Source organism: Musa acuminata, chromosome BXJ1-5 (genome assembly GCF_036884655.1).
Source record: "Musa acuminata AAA Group cultivar baxijiao chromosome BXJ1-5, Cavendish_Baxijiao_AAA, whole genome shotgun sequence".
NCBI classification, from domain to species: Eukaryota; Viridiplantae; Streptophyta; class Magnoliopsida; order Zingiberales; family Musaceae; genus Musa; species Musa acuminata.
In genome coordinates, this window is record NC_088331.1 from 11,877,336 (window position 1) to 11,905,000 (window position 27,665).

A 27,665-nucleotide genomic window follows, 5' to 3' on the forward strand; every position below is an offset into this window, starting at 1 on the left:
GAGTGAGATAAACTATGTAAAAGTAGTAGATTACTTCTCAAATCTCTTATTACACATAATTTGCTGTTGATTTAGAAAGCCCGCAATGATATTGTTTTTAATGGGAACAAGACGTCTCCTGTCAATTTAGCATATAGAGCTATTAATTATGTGATGTCTATGACCTCTCATGTATCCTAAGGGTTTATTAAGTTACCTTGCCAAAACAATATCAAATGAAAAAAAATAAACTCTGGTTGGATCAAACTAAATACTGATTATGCTTATAATATGAAAACTAAGAAGAGTGGGAACTGGTTGTTGTTGTTGATAGTATAAAACATGCAATTTCAGAAGGCATCAATTACATTATGATTGAAGCTGATAATAAAAATTTGATTAGAATATTGAAGAAAGAGGACAAGCCTCTATGGCAGTTTACCAATGTATTTCGCAACCTCTTTATATCGTTTCCCAAGTTCATGGGTTTAGAACTTTCTCACATCTACAGGGAAGACAATTAGTGTACTCATTGACTTGCCATACATGCTAAGGTCTTAGGATTAGATCAGTCATGGCATGTCAATTGGCCATCCGATTTGTATTCATTGTTAAGTTCAGATGAGCTTGGACTTGATTGTATTAAATTCTCTTAATTAATTTAGTTCATATAAAAATAATTCCTTCATGATTTACTTATTAGTTTATCACTTATCTGATTGACATGTGCATCATTAAATTATTTATGACATCATATTTGGTGTTAAAAATATATATCCTGCTTAATTCACATAAATTCGAAAAAAAATAATGGTATTTATCGTTTCCACGTATTCAGAACATCTTTTCCTAACACGTATTGCCATTCTCCTGATCTTTAATGGATCAGAGTGAAAACTCATGAGCTTCTCATCAAGCCCCTGTTGTTATCATCACACATTCAAGCAGATTAAGCTACTTAACAATTTCGTTTCCTCTTTCCTTAGCTAATTTAGACATACTGCTCCATGTCAAGCGGTCATAGGAGCGTTAGGCGACGATCACATGGTGGAATTTTGCGTTCCATCACCTTCTGCACCTCCTTCTCCATCATCGTCCTCCTCTGTGTACCACAGGAACTCAGCATACGCAGCAAGAACATGGCTGCAAGGAAAATAAGCTTCAACTGTATAAGATTTTGTCTGTTTATAATTGAATAGGAAAGGATTCATGGATGATTTGCCTGTCATGAGGTGCAGCTTGAACTGCCTGTTGAAAGTAGCTGGAAGCTCGTTCTTCATCCTGGTGCAGCTCCCACACTAATCTAGCGTATTGTGATAGACTTTCTCCATCATCAGGGTCCGCAAGTATAGCGCGAGAGTAGTACTCCTCGGCTCTTTTAATGTCTCCCTTGGCCTACATATAATGGAAGCAAATCAGATGTTTCTTGATATAAAATCAAAGAAAATATGGATAAAAAAATGTTTCTTAATTATTCTTCGCAGAGAGAAGGCAGAAGCAATGGAAATTTTACCTGGTAGAGAAACTCCGCGTAGTTTCTCAGGAACAGAGCATTACTTGGGTTCTCCTCCACCATCCGCTTGTAGTGCATCTCCACATCCGACTGCTCTCCTCCGTTCCCCATCGGAACGTCGCATATCCCAACACCACCACCACCGCCAGCGGTCAAGAGTCCTGACCCGATCCGGTCGATCCCGAGCCCTCTCGCGAGGAACAACGGAGGCGGCGGCGGCGGCCCGCCAATACTCGCAGAGCCAGTTCGATTTTCGCTTGCAAAATCGAATCCTCCATCAACGCGCTGCCCATCGTTCTCGTCATCGTCTTCTTCCTCCGTTGCCTCCTCTTCTGCCAGTGTTTTCCGGATGTACACGGAGAAGGAAAGGATGGTCTCGAGAGTCGTATGTGGAAGTTGAGAGGGGCACTTCGGTGATGGCGGATGGCGGTCGGAGAGAAAGGAGCGAAGATTGCCATCGGAGCGGCTTCTCCGGATGCCGAGGGACGGGCTCTGGTCACGGAAGCCGTCGGAGGTAGGGGATAAATGACAGGAGAAAGAGTGGAGGTCGGGGTTGGGAGAGGAATGGTGGTGGTGGTTGGAACACTCGGAGGAGATGTGGAGGGAGGAGGAAGAGGAGAGGAGGGAGCCAAGAACTGGGGTGGACGAGCTCCTCAACATCATCACACGGTTACACTCTTCCAAATGACTTCCCTCTCTTCTCCAAACCTAAATAAAGAAGAGTACTCGTCAACCAAACTCCCGTGAACAAGAAAGGCCGTAGGACTCTTCTAAGAGCGCGCTTGCTTTCCATCTCTCTTCACTAGGTGCAACGTGAGAGAGAAAGAGAGATCAAAAGAGAACCCAAAGGAAATATCTCGGAGAGAGAGAGAGAGAGAGAGAGAGAGAGAGAGAGAGAGAGAGGTGGGAAGTCTGTGAACCAACGTGGTGTGTTCGTCTTCTTCGCTCTCCTCCCGCCGATCTTTCGCCATCAACCTTCTTCTCGGTTTCCTTCTTCAGCTCTTCTGTTCTCGGGGCACTGTCCGTGGCCGAGAAAGGTGGAGTCGTCGACAACGAACACATGCAAATACCGGTCAACGGGCCTCTCGTGGGTAACTTTACGTGAAGCGTCATGCCTTTTTCGTGTATGTTAACTATATAAATAGTGGTAATTAATGTGATTGCTTAAGTCGTGACTCTTAAGATAGGGACAGCAGGGAACATGACACATCTCGAGAAGCGTACTATTATTGTCTATACAATATTCTACTCGAGGACGCGTGCCGAGTCACCAGTCGCGTGCCAAGTCGTGACACAGTCACCGTGCTCAAGTTTAATTAGATATCGATGCAAAGGCAATATGATTGATAGAAAAACATTAGTATATGAGATGGAAAACAATTAAGAGATGATTAAGAATAGTCTTAACTTTTAGAAATTAAAAGAGTACAATATATAATTTAACTTAGGCTCAAGCTTTTTATGATTAAAATGCTGATTCTATCCTACAAGTGTGGTTGACAAGTCAACCCTTTGTAGCTTATGGAGAATGTTTGGTTGAGAGAAAATACAATTTTGGAGAAGATTTATATTAAAAAAATTATTATGAAAGAGATAATTTTATTAAATAATATATATTTATATATAATTTTTTTCCTAATTATATGATTAAATGATGTATTCAAATATTGTACTCAACCAATCCTCAAATCATAGATTGATTGAGGATTAACATATATAAAAAATATAAAATTATCATTCCATATTTATCTATATCATAATCTTTTATCACATATCTTTTTCTAACAACAATAATTAAAAAAAACTAATTTTAGAACAAACATTACTGTGGTTGATCATCACCAGCTCTCTGCTCTCGTCTTGATCCTAACCCTCAGGCCATTCTTCATGTGAAGGATGACGGAAAGCTTTGGCTCGACCTCATGACCTTGAAGCACTTGAACTTGGAAGTTGTAGACCATGGCAGCCACCACTGCCTTCATCTGAGTGAAGGCCACTTCCTTTCCCAGGCAGGTCCTGCGGCCAGAACCGAACGACATGAACTTGCAAGATGGCTCGTGCCGCACCCGCCCCTCTTCCGAAATCCATCTCTAGGGCCGGAACTCCAAGCAGTCCATGCCCCAAATCCTTTCCATCCTCCCTCTGGAGTACAGGGAGGACAAGATATTTGTGCCTGCTTCAACTCTGTGTCCACTCGGGAGGACTTCATGTCTCAGAGCTGCCTGGTGATGGAAGGGAAGAGGAGGGAACAGCCTGAGCGACTCGCAGAGGGCTGCATGCAGATAGACCAATTTGCTCAGCTCTTCTGGATCGAATATGGTCAGATCATTGGAGCTCGATCTCTGTTTTCCCAGGGGCGTCGACCTTAGTTCCTCGAGGATATTGGACACCACCACGGGATTGTTGCAGATCAGCCAGAAGAACCATATGAGCGCTGCACCAGTTGTGTCCCTCCCGGCAAAAATGAAGTTTATGGCTGTGTCACGGAGGAACTTGTCGAACTCGGTTGATCCTTGTCGCTGGCTGTCTTGCTGCTCTTCATCGTCATTGTCGTTGATGTAAGACGAGAGTAGATTGGCTTTTTCTTCGCCTCCGCCATCTTTATAATTCTTGAGGCTTCTTAATTTCTTCTTCTCTGCGATGCTTTCCGCTATGCAATGGTCTATTACCTTCCATGCCATCGTGAACTTCTTCTCGTCCCCGATCCTTAGCCATCTCGCCAACTTCCATCAGGTCAACGACACTGTGTGCCAGAGCAACGAGGCGCCCGTGGCATCGTCCATTGCCCGCATGAATGGGACAGTCGACAATGCGATGGAGAGGCAACATGGATTTGTTAGGATCGAGTCGGCACTAAGAGGGTGGGGAAGGGGCGGTGAATTAGTGCGGTGGATAAAAAGGGTCAGTTTAAAAAACTTCATACGTTAAAACAAAAATCGATCTAGGGAGATAGCTTGAAAGCATATTTATTCATAAGGATAGTGAAAGCCAAGTAAGGAGGAAGTGAAGCAATTGCAGAGTAAGTAAATGATAATAATAGAAATGCAAATCAGAATTTATAGTGGTTCGGTTGTTGTGACATACATCCACCTCCGATTCCTCCTTCGTCAAGGTCACCCGCATTCACTAATGTTCTTTCTTCAATAGGCAAAAACCAACCATCTCTTTACAACACTTTCTCCTTTTCATGGGTTTAAGAGATAATCCTTACAAGCCTCACACCTCTTTTGAATGATTACAAATCTAAGGAGAAGAGGAGAAGAACTCTTCTCACTTTTACAACACTTTTAACACCCCCAACACTTAGAATTTTTCAACACTTCAATTGCACTTTAGTTACGCTTTCATGCAGAAAAGGGTGGGGTATTTATAGGCCCCAATGACTTTAGAATTAGAGCCAAAAAGTGTCACATCATTGGATTTCGGGATGATGGTGATACCACCATCATTACTGGATGGTACCACCGCCTAACACTCTGACACTTAGCGGTATGACCGCTTAACAAAGCTCGAAGATCGAGCTCCGATGGTACCACCACCTAACAGGGGCGGTACCACCACCTAACAGGGGCGGTACCACCGCCTGACAACATTAATTGTCAACGGTACCACCGCCCAGACCACCTAGGAGACTGAATCACAGGCGGTGCCACAGACGGCCTTGACTTCAAGTGTTGAATGGGCTATTCAACCAACCCAATTCAACCCTGTTAAGGGTCCAGCTGGCCCCTAACTGAGTTAGTAGGATGACCTTCCAATCCTAATTCAACTTAGGGTCTAACTATAATAATTTAAGACATTAACTAAGTAGTCTTGGTCTGATATGTCAATTGTTCTTCCAACGAACTTCTGACAATCTCCCGGTAATGTTCCAACGGACTCTTGGCAAGCTCCTGGACTTTACGATGATCTTCTTGGCGAGTTCTGATGAGCTTCTTTGGCAAGCTCCTGGACTTCTCGATCAATTCTGGCAGAACTTCCGATGAACGTTCGGACTTTTAACGAACTCTCAAACTCTCAATGAAATCTCGATCTTGACTCCGACCCAACATTTGCTTTATGCCTTACTGCTATCGTAGTTAATCCTGCATACTTTTCTCAACATATAGATTAGATAAAATAATTTACCAATTGATTTCATCATCAAAATCTAAGATTCAACAATCTCTCACTTTTTAATGATGACAATCAATTGATGACAGAGTTAACTTTAACTCCTCCTATCTATATGCCATACTTGAGAAAAGATACTCTTGAATTCAAGGTCTTTGAATTCGAGAATCAATCCGATAAATTATATTCATTTAAACTTATCAACATGCACATCATGATACTTATCATGATTTACCAATTCAAAATATGATACCACGTATTTATAAAAAATGATGTCAAGACTTGACATCAATTTTCAAGTCCAATGATGATAGACAATCATCATTTTTAAGTATGATACGAATTTCAAATATGAAATTTAACAAGATGACAAAGATAACAATTCAATATTCCATGGTAAGATATCAATTGTAAATAGCAAGGTGAGCTCAAGATATCTTATTATAATGAAAGATATTTATCAAGTATTCATGAAATATTTCAAATATCTATAATACATATGAAATACATTTTGATATGTTTTAAGCATTTGCCATGTGTTGCAATGTATTTGACGATTTCAATTATATTTCAAGCATTTGCAAAACATATAAGCATTTATGATAAGATACATTCCAAACATTTACAATGCCAATTCGTCATCAATTTGCCACATTTTGGTATCATTTCTCCCCCTTTCTCATCAACAAAAAGGAGAACCATTCAACAATCAAGTTTCACACCAATTTATCCAAGCCATAAAGGAAGGTAAGCAAATAAGAAGAAGAAGAAGATTTATCAAAGTAAGCAAATAAGGTAAGCAAATAAGCCATAAATTTATCCAATTTATGCAAGTTTCTTTCTTCTATTTGTCATAAAAATAAAAATAAGAAGAAGAGGAAGAAAGATAAGGAAAGAATCCATTAAAAACCAAATACATGAAATGATTTGAATCAAGTCAAATTCAAAACAAGAAATGAGTTTTATTAAATCATGTTTCAATTTTAACAAAGAGAAGAGATTCATGAAAAGGATTAAGATATCCATGTGAAATCAAATCATCATTCTTGCAAGTAATCATCACACACTAAAATTCATCTTTCAAGGGCAGAGTAAGGAAGAATTCATGGGAAGGGAGCATCATATAAAAAAGAAATTTACGAATAAAACTTGATAAATCAAATCCGTTTCTCATTAGAAATTCATAAGAGTGAAATCCGTGAGAGTTGCATTTGTCAATAAATTCCATGAGTGAAGTGATTAAGTATATAAAAAATCATTAAGTGATGGAGTAAGGGTATGAAGCAAATTTGATACCAAGTTAAGAGGAAGATAAAAATAAAATAAATTCATGAAAGCTCCATTTATGAGACAAATTAGGAGGAAGATAGTTTAGAAAAGAAATTCAACAAACTCATGCATTCAGATAATTTAATATCCCTAACTCTCTTCTAATAAAATCAAATTGTTCTTCATTTAAAGTTTTTATAAAGATATCGAATAATTGATGTTTCGTATCAATAAACTCTAAAGATATGTCATGGTTATTCACATGATCTCTTATGAAATGATGCCTAATATCAATATGTTTAGTTCTAGAGTGTTGAATAGGATTTTTTGTTAAATATATTACACTCGTGTTATCACTTTTTATGAGAATATTTTTAAGGTGAATCTTATAATATTCTAATATATTTTTCATCCATACAACTTGTACACAATATACACTCACCACTATGTATTCGACTTCGATTGTAGATAGTGCAATCGAGTTTTGTTTCTTGGAAGACCAAGAGACTAGTGCATAACCTAAGAATTGACATGTTTCGGATGTGCTTTTTCCATCTATTCTACATCTAGCAAAATCTGCATCAATGTAAGTAATTAGTTCAAAGTTTCTGAATTTTGGATACCATAATCCTAGATTAGTGGTTCCTTTAAGATATCTAAGAATTCTTTTAATAACTTTAAGATGAGATATCTTAGGATTAGATTGAAACCTACCACAAAGTCCTATGCTAAACATGATGTCCGGTCTAGTTGTGGTGAGATATAGTAAGCTTCCTATCATACCCCTATAAGCTTTTTGATCAAAGCTTTCTCCACTTTTGTCAATGCTGAACTTAGTGGAGGTACTCATAGGAGTATTGATAGCCTTTGAACTATCTATATTAAACCATTTTAGCAAGTTTAATGCATATTTTGTTTGACTAAGAAAAATACCATCACTAAGTTGTTTGATTTGTAAACCTAAAAAGAAAGTTAGTTCACCCATTAAACTCATTTCAAACTCTTGACTCATACTCTTGGCAAATGATCCACATAAGGATTCATTTGTAGAACCAAAAATAATATCATCAACATAAATTTGAACAATAAGAAAATTATTTTAAAATTTTTAATAAATAATATAGTATCGACCTTATCTTTAGAGAATTTATTTTGGATAAGAAAGGAGCTAAATCTCTCATACCAAGCCCTTGGGGCTTGTTTTAATTTATAGAGAGCTTTAGTCAATTTAAACATATGATTCAGAAAATTATCATTCTCAAATCCGGGAGGTTGTTCAACATAAACTTCTTTGAAAATAAAGCCATTAAGAAAAGCACTTTTGACATCCATTTGAAATAACTTAAAATTATTATTACTAGCATAGACAAGGAGCATCCTTATGACTTCTAATCCTTTGACTTCTAATCTTGCCATAGGAGTGAAGGTTTCATCATAATCGATACTTTCTTCTTAGTTGAAACTCTTGGCCACTAATCTAGCCTTATTTCTAATCATGATACTAAATTCATGTTACTTGTTTCTAAAAATCCATTTAGTACCAATAACTAAATGGTCATTTGGCCTAGGAACAAGTTTCCATACCACGTTTCTCTCAAATTGGTTCAACTCTTCTTCCATTGCGATAACCCATGAATCATTTTTCAAGGCCTTGTCAATGCATTTAGGTTCAATTTGAGAAAGAAAAGCGACGTTGGCATAAAAATTTTTAAGAGAAGAATGAGTTTAAACCCCTTTTGATGTATCTTCTATGATTAGCCCCTTAAGATGAGCATCTACCTACCTCCATTCCTTGGGTAAGGATGTTTCAGAAGAAGATGTATCCAAGTTGCTAGTTTGAGGAGAGGGTTCATTTAAATTCAAAGCATAAAAATTAAGATCATCATCAAACTCATTTTTCTTAAGTTCGGAAACTTCATTAAAGACAATATGAATAGACTTTCTATAACCAAAGTTCTTTTGTTAAAGATACAAAAGACTTTAGAAATGGAAGAGTAGCCAAGAAAACTCCCTTCATCGGATTTTGCATCAAACTTTCCTATGACATCTTTTTCATTCAAGATAAAATATTTACAATAAAAAACTTTAAAATATGAAATGTTGGGTTTTTTTGTTATTCCACAATTCATAAGTAGTTTTGGAAAGTAATGATCTTACTAGAACCTTATTCATAACATAGCATGCCGTATTAATGGCTTCGACCCAAAAATATTTAGGTAGACTATGTTTGTTCAACATGGTTCTTGCTATTTCTTGTAAATTTCTATTTTTTTCTTTCTACTATATTTTGTTGTGGATTTCTCGGAGTAGAGAAATTATGGTTGTATATATTAGATTCACAAAAATTTTTTAAATCATGATTTTAAAATTCGCCACCGTGATCACTCCGAATTGATGAAATCATAAAGCTTTTTTCATTTTGAATAAGTTTACAAAACTTAGAAAAATATCTAAAGCAATCACTTTTGTATGCCAAAAAGTATGTCCAAGTATATCTACTATAATCGTCCACAATTACAAAGGCATATTTGCTACATCCAAGACTTGATGTATCAATTGGTCTAAATAAATCTATATAGATCAATTGCAATGGTCTAGAGTTGCTTATTTGATTCTTTGGTTTGAAACTTCCTTTTATTTGTTTTCTTAGTTGATATGTATTACACACATCGTCTTTAGCGAACTTGATGTTAGGAATACCTCTTACAAGTTTTTTAGATGAGATTTGAGAGATTAGTTTCATGCTAGCATGACCTAATTTTTTATGCCAAAGCCAAGCATCGTCATTCAAAACCGAAAAATACATTTCATTATAAAGATCATCAATGTTAATAGTGTATATATTATTTTATTTTAAGGCAATCATAGATATGTTTTTGTGTGATTTTCAATAATGATTCAAATCTTATGATGTATCCTTTATCACACAATTAACTAATGCTCAAAAGATTATGCTTTAAGCCATCAATCAATAATACATCTTCAATCAAAAAGTTAGATTCGTTACCTATGGTTTCTTTGCCAATGATTTTACCCTTGTTGTTGTCTCCGAAGGTGACATACCCTTCGTCTAGGCTAGTGAGCTTAGAGAATTGAGATGAATCTCTAGTCATATGCCTTGAACAACCACTATCAAGGTACCATCTCTTGCTCTTAGTTTGTGATGGTAAACATTTCTATAAAAAAAGATAATCTTTAGATACCTATTTGACTTTGGGTGCCTAAAAAATCAATTGACTTAACTTATCATTTTGTATGAAATTCTTTACAGTTCCTTTAGGAACCCAAATCATTTTGTAGAGACTACATCTCTTAAACAGACATTGATAAGTAATATGTCCAAATTCATAACAAAAGTTATATTTATTTTGGGGTGAAACATGTAAAGTTAGACCTTTAACAAAGATGGTTGGATTTTTATGAGTGTTACTCACAAAGCCGATTCTATCTCTTCTATGAACATGATTCTTATTTGTAAGAATCATGTTTAAGGATTTACTATCTATTTCAAATTTTTCTAAGGTTTCATGTAGTTGTAAATTCTTCTTTTTAAGCGTTTCTAATTCATCACATTTTGTGCTAGAAGCTAAACTATCATTATGCTTAATTTTTAATTTATCAAAATCACTAACAAAAGAAGCATACTTTTTTTTAACAATTTATATTTTTTACTAACTAATTTACATTCATCAAATAAATCATGAAAAACACTTAGTAATTCATCAAAAGATAAATTTACATCTAATGAACTGCTTACCTTATCTCCGATAGCCATTAGTGTATAATGAGAAATTTGCTCTATATTGGTTGGCTTCTCTTCTTCGGATGCACTTGAGTCATTCCAAGTTGCTTTAAGAGCCTTCTTCTTCTTTGCTTGGGGACATTCACTTTTGAAATGTCTCGGCCTTTTGCATTCATAGGATATAACTTATACTTTCTTGGGTTCAATTTTATTTTTAGTGTTATTTTTAAATTTATTTATTTTTATGAATTTTTTGAACTTTCTTGTCAAGAGTGCCAAGTTATCATCATAGTCCTTATCACTTGAATTTTCTTTCAAGTGGTCTTTATGAGTTCTTAGTGCCATATCCTTCCTATTCTTTGGAATGTTGTTCTCAAGCTCTTCATGAGCATTGCAAGTCATCTCATAGGTCATTAGTGACCCGATAAGTTCTTTGATAGGAAAGTTATTTAAATTATTAGCCTCTTGAATGATCGTTACTTTAGGGTCCTAACTCTTTAGAAGGGATCTCTAGATTTTATTAACAAGTTCAAAGTTCAAAAAATATTTGCCAAGAGTTTTTAAACTATTGACAACATCCATAAAATAGGTGTATATGTCGATAATAGTTTCGCTTGGCTTCATCCGAAACAATTCATAAGTATAAACTAAAAAATTTATCTTCGACTCCATTACTCTACTAGTGCCTTCGTGAGTGATTTCGAGTGTGTGCCAAATTTCAAAAACCATTTCATAAATAGACACTCGATTGAACTCGTTTTTATCTAAAGTACAAAACAAGGCATTCATATCCTTGACATTTAAAGCGAAAGTCTTCTTCTCCAACTCATTCCAATCGTTCATTGGAAGAGAAGACTTTTGAAAGTCATTTTCCATAAGGTTCCATAACTCAAAATCCATTGAAATTAGAAAAATCCTCATTCTAGTCTTCCAAAATGTGTAATCCATTCTATTGAACATGGGTGGACATGTAATTGAATAACCCTCTTGATTACTAGCAAAAGCCATCTCTCTTTGGTTTTAAATCAAATCGAGAGTAACCGAGCTCTAATACCAATTGTTAGGATCGAGTCGATACTAAAAGGGGGGTGAATTAGTACAATGGATAAAAATCGTTAGTTTAAAAAACTTCGTACATTAAAATAAAAATCGATCTAGGAAGATAGCTTGAAAGTATGTTTGTTCATAAGAGTAGTGAAAGCCAAGTATGGAGGAAGTAAAGCAATTGCAGAGTAAGTAAATGACAATAATAGATATGCAAATAAGAATTTATAGTGGTTCGGTCGTTGTAACCTATATCCACTTCCGATTCCTCCTTCGTTGAGGTCACCGACATCCACTAATGGTCTTTCTTCAATAGGCGAAGACCAACCACCTCTTTATAGTGGTTTCTCCTTTTCATGGGTTTAGGAGATAACCCTTACAAGCCTCACACCTCTCTTGAATGATTACAAATCTAAGGAGAGGGAGGAGGAGAACTCTTCTCACTTTTACAACACTTTTAACACCCCAACACTTATAATTTTTCAACACTTTGATTGCACTTTAGTTACCCTTTCATGCATAAAAGGGTGGGATATTTATAGGCCCCAATGACTTCAGAATTGGAGCCAAAAAGTGTCACATCCCCGGATTTTGAGGTACTGGCGATACCATCGCTTGACACTCTGACATTGGGTGGTATAACCGCCTGACAGAGCTCGGAGTTCAAGCTCCGACGGTACCACCGCTTGATAAGGGTGGTACCACCGCCTGGCAGCATTAACTTTCAGTGGTACCATCGCCCAGACCACTTGGGAGACTGAGTCACCAGGTAGTGCCACCGCTGGCCTTGACTTCAAGTGCTGAATGAGCTATTCAACCAACCCAATTTAACCCTGTTAAGGGCCCAATTGGCCCCTAACTGAGTTAGTGGGATGATCTCCCAATCCTAACTCAACTTAGGGTCTAACTATGATAATTTAAGACATTAACTAAGTAGTCTTGGTCCGATATGTCAATTGTTCTTCCGATAAACTTCCGACAATCTCTCGGCAATGTTCCAACGGACTCCTGACAAGCTCTTGGACTTTACGACGATCTTCTTGGCGAGTTCTGATGAGCTTCTTTAGCAAGCTCCTGGATTTCTCGATCAATTTCGACATAACTTCCGATGAACGTTTGGACTTCCGTCGAACTCTCGAACTCCCAACGAAATCTCGATCTTGACTCCGGCCTAACATCTGCTTTATGCCTTACCGCTATCATAGTTAATCCTGCACACTTTTCTCAACATATAGATTAGATCAAATAATTTACCAATTGATTTCATCATCAAAATCTTAGATTCAACAGGATCGACACCGAAAACCAAGTAGGAAGTGGCATCAAAGTTCAACCTAAGGAACACATCTTGCAAGTCCACGATCGCCCCTCATTGCGTGACTGTTGGGAAATCTTGGGGGCAACCTTATATGTGCAATGGAAGAATAAAAAATAAAATATCTAATTCCCAAAGATATATTCATCATCATATGAAGATTGGTGCGCAAAAAATCCGCAGAATAGAAAATCATGTGTAAAATAGATTATGTTACCTAGGGAAGTCATATATCCCTAAATCCCTACAGATCTCTAGAAGAGGGTGAAGGAGGTCAAGCGCCCTCCTCTCTAGTGGTGATCCATACAGCAAGGTTGCGATGATGCTCCTCAAAACTCCAAGCCTACTCTGAGATTGAGAGAGGGAGGAGAATAAGAGAGGAAGCAAAAGCTCTGGCCTATAAACTATTGAAGCCCTCCTATTTATAGAGGTCCCATGTCAACTTAACCCTAATGGATCATCCCCTATTGGGTATTGAATCTCCATCTAACTGCCCAATCCTCTTCGATTAGTGGATCTTTATCCAATAATATCTCATGGGCTCTTATTGGATCTCATCCATAGGATCCAATAATTCAGGGGCTTATTGTATATCCAATAAGATAGGAGCTCCAACGGATATCTCATATTCGAACCTCTACTCATCGTAATGCCTACCATATGTGTGTGACCCTCTAGGCCCAATATCGAGCTGACCGTGAGTCATACTTGTCAGAACTTCTTCTGGCTCAGTGAATTATTATCTCCATAATAATTCACTCGACTCATCGACTACTGACATACTAGGTCACTATGCCGCAATCGCTAGACGATACAAGGGAATCCAATCTATTGGACCTATCTGTTCTTAGTTACGATGTGCCTATAGTCCCTCATCCATCTAATATCCTAGAGACCATATACCAGGCATAGTGCTGTCAAACCCATACGGTTTCTACTCGAGTCTCGCTCTAATCGGATTCTCCCAGATAACTCATTCTCTCTCAATCCGAATAACTCTAGCAAGGGATTTGTTTGAGCAAGAATATATGGGACATTCCTCTCATGACACCAAGAGTGGATGATTCTCTATCGACACTCAATAGCCCTCGTAAGATTGACTACGACTCCCGATAATCAATTGTGCTAGATCTGGGACATCCAAACCTATAAGTTCGGTATTAAAGAGTGGAGCACTCATACAAGACATCCTTGGCGTCTCAAGTCTAAGGACCAGATATACCATTGGGACTACGAAATCATTGTCTAACAATAAGGTATCATCAACCATTCAGCATTCCGTAAGCGGATCAATTAGTGAACTCATTTCCCAATGAGCACCTGTATTGTATCCCTATTGTCCCCACACGAGCAGCTATGAGACCAACTGTATCCATCATATAGACGGATATATAACACACCAGTCTATCTAGTTATCTTGATATCTCTCTCGAGTAGCTTATGACCGGAATTATTTAGGATATGTGTTTAAACGTGAATTGGTCTTATTATTATAATCTCATCACGATCCGATTCTTTATATATGTAACAAGTAATATAAAGTGATAAATGACAAAATATAATAAGCAAAAAAGATTACGTGTCAAGTCACATGTGCCATCACTCACGTGAATGGCTTGTAGGGCACATATGACTAGCAATATCCCACTTGACCTAAAGCCAATCATCTATATGTTTGATCCCTATCAGACCCCTGTGACACTCAAAGATAATTTGAGACAATGGCTTTGTCAGTGGATCTGCAATGTTATCTTTGGATGAAACTCTTTCCATTGCTACATCTCCTCGGGTCACGATCTCTTTGATAAGGTGGAACCTCCTTAGAACATGCTTAGATTTTTTATGAGACCTGGGTTCCCTCATTTGAGCAATCGCCCCATTGTTATCGTAATATAAGAGAATCGACTCCTCGTTGTTTGGCATAACTCCTAGATCTATGATGAACTTCTTTATCCAGACTCCCTCTTTTACTATCTCTATTATAGCAATGTAATCTGCCTCTGTGGTCGAGTCAGCAGTAGTATCTTGCTTGAAACTTTTCCAGCACATTGCTCCTCCATTCATGGTGTACACATACCCCGAATTCGACTTACTATCATCGACATTAGACTAAAAACTCAAGTCTGTGTAGCCTTCAACCCTGAGACTACTACCTCCATATACTAGTAAAAGATCCTTAGTCCTTCTCTAGTACTTAGGGATACACTTTACTACTTTCTAGTGCTCCAAGCCTGGATCCGCCTAATACCTGCTCATGACACTCAAAGCATGTACTATATTAGGCCTAGTACATAGCATGTCATATATGATAGACCCTATTGCTGATCCATAGGGAATCCTATCTATATTCGCCCTTTTTTTAGAAGTCTTTGGGGACATACTCTTAGAAAGCGATATCTCATGTCTCATCGGTATGAGATCTCTCTTGAAATTTTTCATGCCAAACCTTTTGACAATGGTGTCTATGTACTTGGATTGGGACAAGCCAAGCATCATCTTGGATCTATCTCTATAGATTTGAATCTCCAAGATATAAGATGCTTCCCTTAAGTCCTTCATGGAGAAGTGTCTAAATAACCAAGCCTTTACTCTGGATAGCATTCCTACATCATTCCCAATGATCAAGATGTCATCCATATATAACACCAAGAAGGTGATGTTGGGAAATCTTTAGGGGCGATATCACATGCGCAGCGGAAGAACAAGAAAACAAAATCCTCGATTCCCAAAGAGATGTTCGTCGTCATGCGAAGATTGGTGTGCAAAATCCACGAAATTGAAAAACTGCATATAGAATAGATTGTGTTACCTAGGGAGATCATATATCCCTGTTTCCTTGCAAATCCTTAGGAGAGGGTGAAGGAGGTCAAGCGTCCTCCTCTCTAGTGGTAATCCACATAGTAGAGCTGTGACAACGCTCCTCAAAACTCTAGGCCTACTTTGAGGTGGAGAGGGGAAGGAGAATAGGAGAGGCAAGCAAAGACTCTAGCTTATGAGGCTCTGAATCCTTCCTATTTATAGAGGTCCCCTGTCAAACCCTAATGGATCTTCCCCTAGTAGGTATTGGAACTGCATCCAATAACCTAACCTGTTTAGATTAGTGGATCTTTATCCAATAATCTCTCATAGGCTTTTATTGGATCTCGTCCATGGATATCCAATAGGACAAGGGCTCCGTCGGATATCTCATATCTGAACATCTACTCATCACAATGCCTACCATATGTGTGTGACCCTCTAGGCCCAAGATCGAGTTGGCTGTGAGTCAAACCTATCAGAACTCCTTCTAACTCAGTGAATTATTATCTCTGTAATAATTCACTCGACTCATCGACTACAGACGTACTAGGCCACTATGCCGTAGTCCCCAAACGATACAGGGAAATCCAATCCATTGGACCTGTCTGTCCTCAGTTACCATGTACGTATAGTCCCTCATCCATCTAATATCCCAGAGATCGTATATCGAGTATAGTGCTATCAGACTCATACGGTTTCTACTCGAGTCTCGCTCTAATCGAATTCTCCCGGAGAACTCTTTTTCTCTCAACCCGAAATACCCTGGCCAGGGATTTTTCTGAGTAAGAACACATGGGATATTTCTCTCATGATGCCGAGAGTGGATGATCCTCTATCGACACTCAATAGCCCTCGTAAGGTCGACTACCACTCCCAATGACCAACTGTACTAGATCTGGGATAGTCAAACCTATAAGTCTGGTATCAAAGAGTGGAGCACTCATACAGGACTTCCTTGGTGTCTCAAGTCTAAGGACCAGATATACCACAAGGACTACGGAATCACTATTTGACAATAAGGCATCATCAACCATCTAGCATTCCATAAACGGATCAATTAGTGAACTCATTCTCCAATGAGCACCTGTATTGTATCCCTAGTGTCCCTACACGAGCAGCTATGAGACCAGCTGCATCCATCATATAGACGGGTATACAGTACACCAGTCTGTCCGGTTATCACGATGTCCCTCTCGAGTAACCTATGATCGGGATTATTTATGATTTATGTTTAAGAATCGATCTCATTTTCATGATCTCATCACGATCCGATTCCCATTGCATTCCCATTGCACAAATCCAAGGACATCACAATATGTATATATGCAATAGTTATAAAGTGATATATGCCAAAATATAATAAGCAAAAAGATTCTGTATCAAGTCACACGTGCCATCACTCACGTGATTGGCTTGTTGGGCACCTATGACTAGTAGGTGATAGTGCTCCCACTTACCTTCCTGTACACACAAGGCTCATCTTCGTTCTTAACGAAGTCATAAGATCTAATTGCCTCATCAAATCTTATGTTCCAACTTCGGGAAGCTTGCTTCAGTCCATAAATGGATCTAAACAACCTGCACACCTTATCTCGGTAGTCTTTGGACATGAATCTCTTAGGCTATATCATATACACCTCCTCCTTGAGGTTGCCATTAAGGAATGTAATTTTTTTATAGTGTGTTGCAATAGCTAATAGAATTTGAATGAATTTTAGCATGACTACGGGTGATAAGGTTTCATCATAGTCAACACATTGCCTTTGACGATACATCTTAGACACTAGCCTTGCTTTATAGGTCTCTACCTTTCCATCTACTCCGATCTTTTTCTTAAAGATCCACTTGTAATTGATGGGTATAATACCCTCGGGCTTATCAACTAGGTTCCAAACCTTGTTGGAGTACATGGAATCCATCTCAGAATTCATGGCTTCTTGCCACTTCTCGGAATCTATACTCATAATAGCCTCTTTGTAAGTTTGAGGATCAATATCCTCAACATCCTCTCTTCCAATATGTCCCACATATCTCTCATGAGGATGGGATACTCTGCCGAACCTACATAAAGTCGAAACTTGTGTGTTAGGTACCTGAACAGACTCGGGCTGTAGAGTGGTGCTTGAGCTAGGTTCTCCAACCTCGCTCAACTCTATCATGCTCCCATTGTCTCCGCCAAGAATGTATTCATTCTCAAGGAACACTGCTCTATTAGCTACAAAGACCTTTTGGTCCTCAAGATGATAAAAATAATACCCACAAGTTTTCTTGGGGCATCCCACGAACTTGCACCATTCCATCCTTGATTCCAACTTATCAGGGTTGTGACTTTTAACGTGGGCAGGGTAGCCCCAAATCTTAACAACCCTAAGGTCGGGTTTCTTCCACTTCTATATCTCATATGGTGTAGACACTACCGACTTAGTTGAAACTGTGTTCAAAAAGTAAGCTACAGTCTCTAGGACATATCCTCAGAATGAGATGGTTAGGTCAGTGAAACTCATCATGGACCTACTATGTCTAACAGCATATGATTCCTCCTTTTAGATACACCATTGAGCTGAGGTGTATTAGGAGGTGTCTATTGGGATAGAATCCCATGGTCCTTGAGGAACTGAGTAAACTCTGTACTTAAGTACTCACCTCCTCGATATGATCGAAGAGTCTTGATACTCTTTCCAGTCTAGTTCTCCATGTCATTCTTATACTCTAAAAATTTCTCAAAAGCATCAGACTTGTACTTCATTAAGTATATATGTCGATACATTGAGAAATCATTAGTAAAGGTAATGAAGTAGGAGTAACCACCAATGGCATGAGTTGACATGGGTCAAATACATCACTATATACGAGTTATAGTAGTTCAGTGGCTCTTTCTCTAGTTCTGCTAAATGGAGAGTTGGTCAGTTTTCCAAGAAGGCAAGGCTCGCAGGTTGCATATGACTCATAGTCGAATGGATCTAAATATCCATCCTTTAGCAACTTTTGAATTCTTTCCTCATAGATGTGACCTAGCCTACAATGTCATAGGTATGTACTGTTCACCTCATCTCATTTCTTCTTGGACATACTTACATTCATGATATGTGGAGTAGTGTCTAGCATAACCAAACCATTATGCAATATTCCTCTCGTGATGATCTCATCATCTATTAATATTTGAACAACCATTATTTTCAAAAACTAATTTATATCCACTAACTATCAAACATGAAATAGAAATAATATTTTTTGATAATAGAAGGAATAAAATAACATGTACCCAACGCAATAATATCTCCACCAAGCAGATGTAGGGTGACCTCGCCAATAACTACTACAACAACTTTTGTTCAATTGCCTATCTTGAGGTCCATCTTGTCTCTCGCTAGTCTCCTAGGCCTTGCAAGAACCTGCAATGAATTACAAATATGATAAGCACTACCGGTATCCAATACCCATGTGTTATCATAAGAGTCTAACAAATGGAGACTGATCATAAATATACCTAAAGCTTCTCCAAGCTTCTATTTCACCCTCTCTGCAAGGTACTCTTTGTAGTTCCTCTTCCAATGCCCATCTTTTCTGTAATAGAAGCATTGGCCTTTGTCCTTTGCCGGGTCTTTCTTAACAACCTTTGCTTTATGTGGTCTGCCCTTACCCTTGCCCTTCTTAAGGGACTTTTTTGCTTTCCTTTTCTTTATGGTCTCACCAGTGTAGAGAACTCGCTTCTCTTTCTCGATAGTGCTCTCTACCTCTCTCAACATATTAGGAGCTCCGGGAGAGTCACCTCAAGCTTGTTCATATTAAAATTCATTATGAAATGTGAAAAGGAATATGGTAGGGACTGAAGCACTAGATCCACACATAGGTTATCCTCTATGACCATTCCTAGACCTGCGAGTTTCTTTATCCACTCAATCATCTTTAGGACATGGTTCTGAACTGGTGTCCCTCAATCATCCTAGCGCGGAAGAGGCTCTTGGATATCTCATATTGCTGAGTCCTTCCCTATTCCTCAAATAGTTTATGGACATATAGGAGAATGGATATGATATCCATCTTTTTATGCTCTCTTTGTAACTTAGGAGTCATGGAGCCCAAATGTAACACTAAGCAAGAGAGGAGTTATCAATGTACTTCACGTAGCGAGCGATCTCATCCTCGCTTGCCCCTTCCTCGGGTGTATGCATCACTGTATCAAGGACGTACGTGATTTTCTCCAACGTGAGAACAATTCTCAAGTTGTGGAGCCAATCCATAAAATTTGGACCAGTAAGATGGTTGACATCAAGTATGCCACGTAAGGGATTTAAAAGCGACATTTTCTAAAAATAAAGATGCAATAGAAATAAATAACATACATATTTTACAACAATAAACAATCAAGATATGGACTTATATCTTAATATGCTCCAACTATTTTACTAGAAAGTCATACTACACTCTCAGCATGTGAAACAGAAGTCTCCGACAGACTTCTAGTGGGGATCGGGATCCAATCAGTATCTCAGTGTAATCTCGAGGGACTCAACCAATCACACTAAGCCCAAAAAGTAGGAACTCTTGTCGATCACAACTCTTTGTGATTCTTATCCTATTTGGCCTTCGAATCACTATGGTTTCAAGGGACTCGACCAACCATGATGTTCGGTTAAGTCAACAACATCGTTACAAGATGAGTATGATTCGATGATATACCCTTGAGGGATTCCACCAAGCAAACTATGTCCTCAAGTAACCAGTGACATATCTGTTGAATCTCGTATTTTGATGATGAAACTACTTGATATATGTTTATGATTTAATCTACGTTTTGAGTGACGCAGGATGCTTCGATCAGGATGAGACAATTAAAGCAGGAAAATCATGTTGTGCCGAAGGAACATGTCAGAAGATTGGACGTCGGGCCGGTGGATTGGTCGACGTATCGACAGAAGGCTTCGGGCCGTGGACTCGGGCATCGGGCCAAGAAGAGCGGGTATTGTGCCAAGGATATCGGAGTTGCGGAGTCAACTGGCCGATTGGGCAATAGGCTGCAGAAGAGGACGATGCGCCGAAGAATCGGACGAAGCGTCGAGGGACCAATGACATGTCGGACAACTTGGTTAATTGCTTAGGATTAATTGTCTCGATCGAAGTTTTGATTTGTGTGCAGGATTAACTACGATGAGAGTAAGACAAGCAGCAGGTGTTGCGCCGGAGTCAAGATCATGATCACGTTGGGAGTTCGAGAGTTCGACGGAAGTTCGGACGGTCGTCGGAGGTTCAGCGAGAACAGATCCGAGAAGTCCAGAAGCTTGCCAAGCGAAGCTCGTCGGAACTCGCCAAGTGGATCGTCGCAAAGTCCAGGAGTATGCCGGATGTCCGCAGAAGGATCACCGAGGGTTTATCGGATGATCGACGGAAGTTCGCCGGAAACTCGCCGGAAGAAGCGATTGACGCATCGGAGCATAGCTGCAAAAGTTGTCTTAGAGTTAATCGTAGTTAGCACGATGATTAAGCTTGAAAATGGGAGGTGATCCCATTAGCTTAATCTCGGGGCAATTGGGCCCCTGAGAAGATTCAAATTGGGCCGAATGGAGCGAACCATTCAGACCCTGATTGCACCAGGCGGTGCAACCGCCTAGGCCAGGAGGTGCAACCGCCAGGGCTGCGGGACTGGGCGGTGCAACCGCCCCAGCCAGGCGGTGCAACCGCCCAGGCCATGTCTTCCAGCGGGACTGGGCGGTGCAACCGCCCCAGCCAAGAGGTGCAACCGCCCAGGGCTCAGTCTCCAAGCGAGACTGGGCGGTGCAACCTCCTCTGTCAATAGGTAGCACCGCCAGAGCTCAAGTTTCGAGCTCTGCCAAGAGGTGCAACCACCGAGCTCGGTCTTCGAGCTCTGGCAGAGAGGTGCAACCACCTCTGGCAGAGAGGTGCAACCACTTATGGCAGAGAGGTGCATCAGCCTGAGCTCAGTTTCGAGCTCTGCCAGGTGATGCAACCACCGAGCTCAGTCTTCGAGCTCTGCCAGGCGATGCAACCACCGAGCTCAGTCTTCGAGCTCTGGCAGAGAGGTGCAGTCGCCGGAGCTCAGTCTTCGAGCTCTGCCAGGCGGTGCCACCTCTCCAGTCAAGAGGTGCAACCGCCTGATCCCAGAATTCTGGGATTTGATCGATTTGATCGTTTTGAGCTCCAAATTTGAATTGGGTTGGGGCCTATAAATACCCCACCCATTCAGCACTGAAAAGATATAGATCCACACCGAATTCTTGATCTTTTCAGTGATTCTAAGAGCTCAAATTTGTGTAAAGTCCTAAAGTTCTCCTCCTTCTGTTCTTCAAGTCTTGAGTTGTAAAGAGAGGAGAGAAAGGATCTGTAAAGGTTGTCTCCTGAGCCTGTCAAAAGGAGAGAAACTGTAAAAGGGCAGTTAGCCTTCGCCCATTGAAGGAAGGCAGCTAGTTGACGTCGGTGACCTCGTCGGAGGAGGAAGCCAAAAGTGGAGTAGGTCAAGACTGACCGAACCACTCTAAATCTCTGGTTTGCTTTTACCTTGAGCACTTTATCATTACTGCAAACCTCCTACATTGCTACTGCCCTCTGCGCCTTTACGAACGAGTTTCTAAGCTCTGATCTTTCAGAATCTGCATTCAAACGTAAATCGTGTTTTCGTACGATCTTCACACTGTAGTTTACGCTTACATTCGGATTCCATTTATAACTGCAAATTGCTTTCTACGTAAAACGCTTTTCAAGGTTCAAAACTGCTTTTAGACGCAAAACTACATTTAGACGTAAAATTACGTTTAGACGTAAAACTGCGTTTAGACGCAAAACTACGTTTAGACGTAAAACTGCGTTTAGACGTAAAACTGCGTTTAGACGTAAAACTGCGTTTAGACGTAAAACTGCGTTTAGACGCAAAACTGCGTTTAGACGTAAAACTGCGTTTAGACGTAAAACTGCGTTTGGACGTAAAACTGAGTTTAGACGCAAACTGCGCTTAGACGCAAACTGCGCTTAGACGCAAACTGTGCTTAGACGCAAACTGCGCTTAGACGCAAACTGTGTTTAGACGCAAACTGCGCTTAGACGCAAAACTGCACTTAGACGCAAACTGCACTGTGATTCTGCTTTTATATCGAAATCATTTTTTATCGGACGAACGCAGCTTTAGCTTTTAAATTGCTGTAAGATTTCCGCTGCACTAATTCACCCCCCCCCCTCTTAGTGCTCTCGATCCTAACAATTGGTATCAGAGCGGGGTTTTTCTCATTTCGGATTTACACCCGAGAGAAATGACTTTTCAAGAGGGCTGTTCGGTCTTTCGTCCACCGTTCTTTAACGGATTGGACTACACTTATTGGAAAACTCGAATGAGAGTTTTCTTAATTTCTCTAAATCTGGATTTATGGAATATCATTGAAAACGGTTTTCAACTTCCCTCCAAACCGATGAACGAATGGTCGGTTTTGGAGAAGAAGAATTTTTCTTTAAACGCAAAGGCTATGAATGCCTTATTTTGCGCATTGGACAAAAATAAGTTCAATCGGATTTCTACGTGTGAAACGGCTTTCGATATTTGGCGCACTCTTGAAATCACGCACGAGGGAACTAGTAGAGTCAAAGACTCGAAAGTTAATATTTTACTGCTTGATTTCGAGCTTTTTCATATGAAACCAAGCGAAACCGTTGTTGACATGTACACCCGTTTTACGGATGTCGTCAATGGTTTAAAATCACTTGGTAAAAGCTTTTCGGATTTTGAACTCGTTAACAAAGTTTTGCGCTCACTTTCTAAAACTTGGGATTCAAAAGTAACTGCTATTCAAGAATCGAAAAACTTGAACCAATTTCCACTTGAAGAACTAATTGGTTCATTGATCACATATGAAATGACGTGCAATGCACGTGAAGAACTTGAGAACCACCTTCCAAAGAACAGGAAGGATTTGGGACATAGAACATTTGAAGACCACTCGAGCATAAGCTCAAGTGATGGTGAACTTAATCTACAAATGAAACGAAAATTAAAAAGCAAAAAGAATGGAACTACTTGCTTTAAACGCAAGAAGAAGAACAAAAATTGGGATGAATCGAGCTCATCTGAAGACGAGAAAGTCAACAAAAGCGAGGCGGCAAACTACGCCTTACTAGCCTACGACATTGAGGTAATTAAAATGCCTTTGGTTTATTTTGAAATTACTTGATGCTTTCATGATATATTTTCTTTTTTAGTTTAGAATTAATTTTCTTGAAAATTACATGTTTAAAAATAAAAATACAAAAATTATGATCATTTCGAAAATAATATTGCATATTTTATGATAAACAAACAAAATGATTTTGATCATGGTTAAGAAGTAATAATGTGTATCATAACATTGTTGAATGAAATCACGTTTGATTTAAAGTAATGCATAAAGATGTAATATGAAATGGTTATTAACAATTTTATGCATGTGATTTTAAGTTATCCATGATCATGAGCTTGTTTGATCTTCTTGACTTAATTTCAAGATCTATAGCAAAAATCATGTTTGAATATATGAAAGTGTTAATTTCATTTTCGGATTCACTTAACTATTGGTATCCTAACAATCGGATTTTCTCATACACTTATGAAAAATATTTTTCTAAAATGGATTTGATGAAATGATTCATGCTTATAAACTCCATCTTGAAATATGAATGATAGTGTTTTTGCTTGCAAAGATTTGTTTCACATTCATATCTCCTATGATTCGTGTGCAGAAAAAGAATTTATAAATCATAATACAATGTGATTTCTTATGCAAAAATAAAGTGCTTTTGTGATTCTTTGCTAAAGAGAATAATTATTAAAATCATGATCTTGATAACATAAAGCTCTTTATAAATCAAGATCGTTCATTATGCTCCCTACATTTATCAAAAAGGAGTTCTTCAAATGAAATGCAATTCAATGAAGTGTCATATTGATATCTTGAAACTTGGAATATTTTAAAATGTGATCTTGATAAGAATGTTTCAAGTTGCTCTTTGTACTATATCTTTTCGAATGAATCATGAGCCTTGATATCATATATTTCATAATACAAGATTTCTTTGCCTTATGTCTTGAACTTTAATGCTTATCTTAATTTGGCATATAAAGACTAAGGCATGCTTAGGTGAAAAAGAATCTCTTAAAAAATGCTTTTCCCATCTGATCGAGATTAATGATTTCATGATATTTTGTGAATCTCGAAATTAATTTTAATGACTAGATTATGAATTTCAAATTAATAATTTGATTTGAATAAGTTTTATCTAAATCATAATCTTGATCTTGCAAAATTGAAGTCACAAATAATATCTTGTGGTATTCATGAATTGATACTCACAATATGAAAGCATTGATATTCATGACTTGAATTGGATTGAAACATTGTATGCTTAATTTAATCATTCTCCTATGTTTCAAAAATTCCTTAAATGCCTTATGTGATGATTGAAAACTAATCTGCTTTATGATGAATTACGAATCATGACTTGATCTATGATATAAATGCCTTGAAATGATTGAAATATTTAACACTTTTATGCTCTACCCCCTACTTTCTTCTTGTTTTCAATGATAAAATGGGGAGAAGTTTTGATCATGCATGGTAGGATATAATTTGACAAAATTGATACCATCATGATATGAAACATTTATGATGTACAATTATGCATGCAATACTTGTGCTTTCTAATTATGATGTGATGTATTGCATATGATGTAAATCATGATTTAAAATGCTATGAGTGCCAAGTTACACATTTTGAGAAGAAATTGTTATATTAAAATATTAATGTAATTATGAATGGTGATATGATATCATGCATGTAATACTTCAATTTATGATAATGATGCATGCAATGATAAAATATTCATGATGAAAAATTATCTTGACATTCATAACTTGATTATTCATCATTTGTCATGATTTTGAAATCGTTGTAAAAGGAAAAGAGAACTACAAAACTGTATTCTCTCTTTCTTTTTTTTACAATGACAAAGGGGGAGATAGCTAGCTTGTACAAGTCAAGAAGATGCAAAAACTTGATTGCTAGCTTACCTATTTTAAGAAGCAAAGATTGCTAACTTGCTTATTTCAAGAAGAAAAATTGTCTTCTTGAACATCACTATCTTGAATATCTCAAGAAGCAAAACTTGCAATTTGCACATTGCAATAGGAAGCAAGAATCATGAGCTTACACAAGAAATTTATCTTGCATTTGCTTTCGAAATTTTTGCTAGCTTATATATTATGAAACTTGTATATCATAAAAATTGCTAGCTTGTTGGTCTAAAGAGAAGCAAAAAGTTGCTATCTCAAAAGAAGCAAATGTGCTATCTTGCCTATCTCAAGAGGCAAAAATGCTAACTTGCGCATCTAGCAAAGTGAGCAAAATTTTCAAGAAGCAAGAGTTGCCTTCTTGAACATCTCTAATTTGCTAGCTTGCATGATATAGAACTTGCTATCTTGAACATTACCAAAAGTGCTATCAAACTTGAATATCTAAAACTTGATAGCATGAATGTTCTAAGCATGATATAACACTTGCTAAATCTTCTAGCTCCAAGATTGCATGATGATAAAACTTGATACTATGTTTTTCATGCAATGAGTTGAATCAATATCACAAACACTTGATTGTGATACTTCTCCTTTTTGTTGATGACAAAGGGGGAGAAGTATGTTGATGACATGACATGTGATGCATAAGTTTATGCATATGTTCATGTTGACGTGTTGCAAGTATTCATGATGAATATTGCAATGACTTGAATTCAGTTTGAATTCAAGGTTCTATCAATATGGCATATTGATAGGGGGAGTTTGTTTAAACTCCGGGAGTTAAGTTTAACTCCGTCATCAAGTGGTTGTCATCATCAAAAAGGGGGAGATTGTTGAATCTCGTATTTTGATGATGAAACTACTTGATATATGTTTATGATTTAATCTGCGTTTTGAGTGACGCAGGATGCTTCGATCAGGATGAGACAATTAAAGCAGGAAAATCATGTTGTGCCGAAGGAACATGTCAGAAGATTGGACGTCGGGCCGGTGGATCGGTCGACGTATCGACAGAAGGCTTCGGGCCGTGGACTCGGGCATCGGGCCAAGAAGAGCGGGTATTGTGCCAAGGATATCGGAGTTGCGGAGTCAACTGGCCGATTGGGCAATAGGCTGCAGAAGAGGACGATGCGCCGAAGAATCGGACGAAGCGTCGAGGGACCAATGACATGTCAGACAACTTGGTTAATTGCTTAGGATTAATTGTCTCGATCGAAGTTTTGATTTGTGTGCAGGATTAACTACGATGAGAGTAAGACAAGCAGCAGGTGTTGCGCCGGAGTCAAGATCATGATCACGTTGGGAGTTCGAGAGTTCGACGGAAGTTCGGACGGTCGTCGGAGGTTCAGCGAGAACAGATCCGAGAAGTCCAGAAGCTTGCCAAGTGAAGCTCGTTGGAACTCGCCAAGTGGATCGTCGCAAAGTCCAGGAGTATGCCGGATGTCCGCAGAAGGATCACCGAGGGTTTATCGGATGATCGACGGAAGTTCGCCGGAAACTCGCCGGAAGAAGCGATTGACGCATCGGAGCATAGCTGCAGAAGTTGTCTTAGAGTTAATCGTAGTTAGCACGATGATTAAGCTTGAAAATGGGAGGTGATCCCATTAGCTTAATCTTGGGGCAATTGGGCCCCTGAGAAGATTCAAATTGGGCCGAATGGAGCGAACCATTCGGACCCTGATTGCACCAGGCGGTGCAACCGCCTAGGCCAGGAGGTGCAACCGCCAGGGCTGCGGGACTGGGCGGTGCAACCGCCCCAGCCAGGCGGTGCAACCGCCCAGGCCATGTCTTCCAGCGGGACTGGGCGGTGCAACCGCCCCAGCCAAGAGGTGCAACTGCCCAGGG

General features: G+C 38.8%; 1 protein-coding gene and 1 pseudogene across 1 annotated transcript; both read right to left on the minus strand.

The window, feature by feature from the left end:
* Positions 1-775: 775 nt before the first annotated feature.
* LOC103985037 (uncharacterized) lies at positions 776-2,323 on the minus strand. Its single transcript, XM_009402651.3, has 3 exons — positions 1,493-2,323; positions 1,202-1,374; positions 776-1,122 (listed from the first exon to the last, which is right to left on the minus strand). Exons 1-3 carry the CDS (start codon positions 2,153-2,155, stop codon positions 1,020-1,022), a joined length of 939 nt encoding a protein of 312 aa, XP_009400926.2. The 5' UTR covers positions 2,156-2,323; the 3' UTR covers positions 776-1,019.
* A 1,007-nt stretch (positions 2,324-3,330) lies between these two features.
* The window catches only part of LOC135673895 (noroxomaritidine synthase 2-like), a 96,707-nt pseudogene continuing 72,372 nt past the window's right edge, over positions 3,331-27,665 (minus strand).

Coding starts and splice junctions, on each gene's coding strand:
- LOC103985037 (XM_009402651.3), bottom strand. CDS start 2,155: ATGATGTTGAGGAGCTCGTCCACCCCAGTTCTTGGCTCCCTCCTCTCC. Junction 1,375..1,492: donor ACGCGGAGTTTCTCTACCAG/GTAAAATTTCCA, acceptor CATTATATGTAG/GCCAAGGGAGACATTAAAAG. Junction 1,123..1,201: donor CAAGCTGCACCTCATGACAG/GCAAATCATCCA, acceptor TTTTCCTTGCAG/CCATGTTCTTGCTGCGTATG.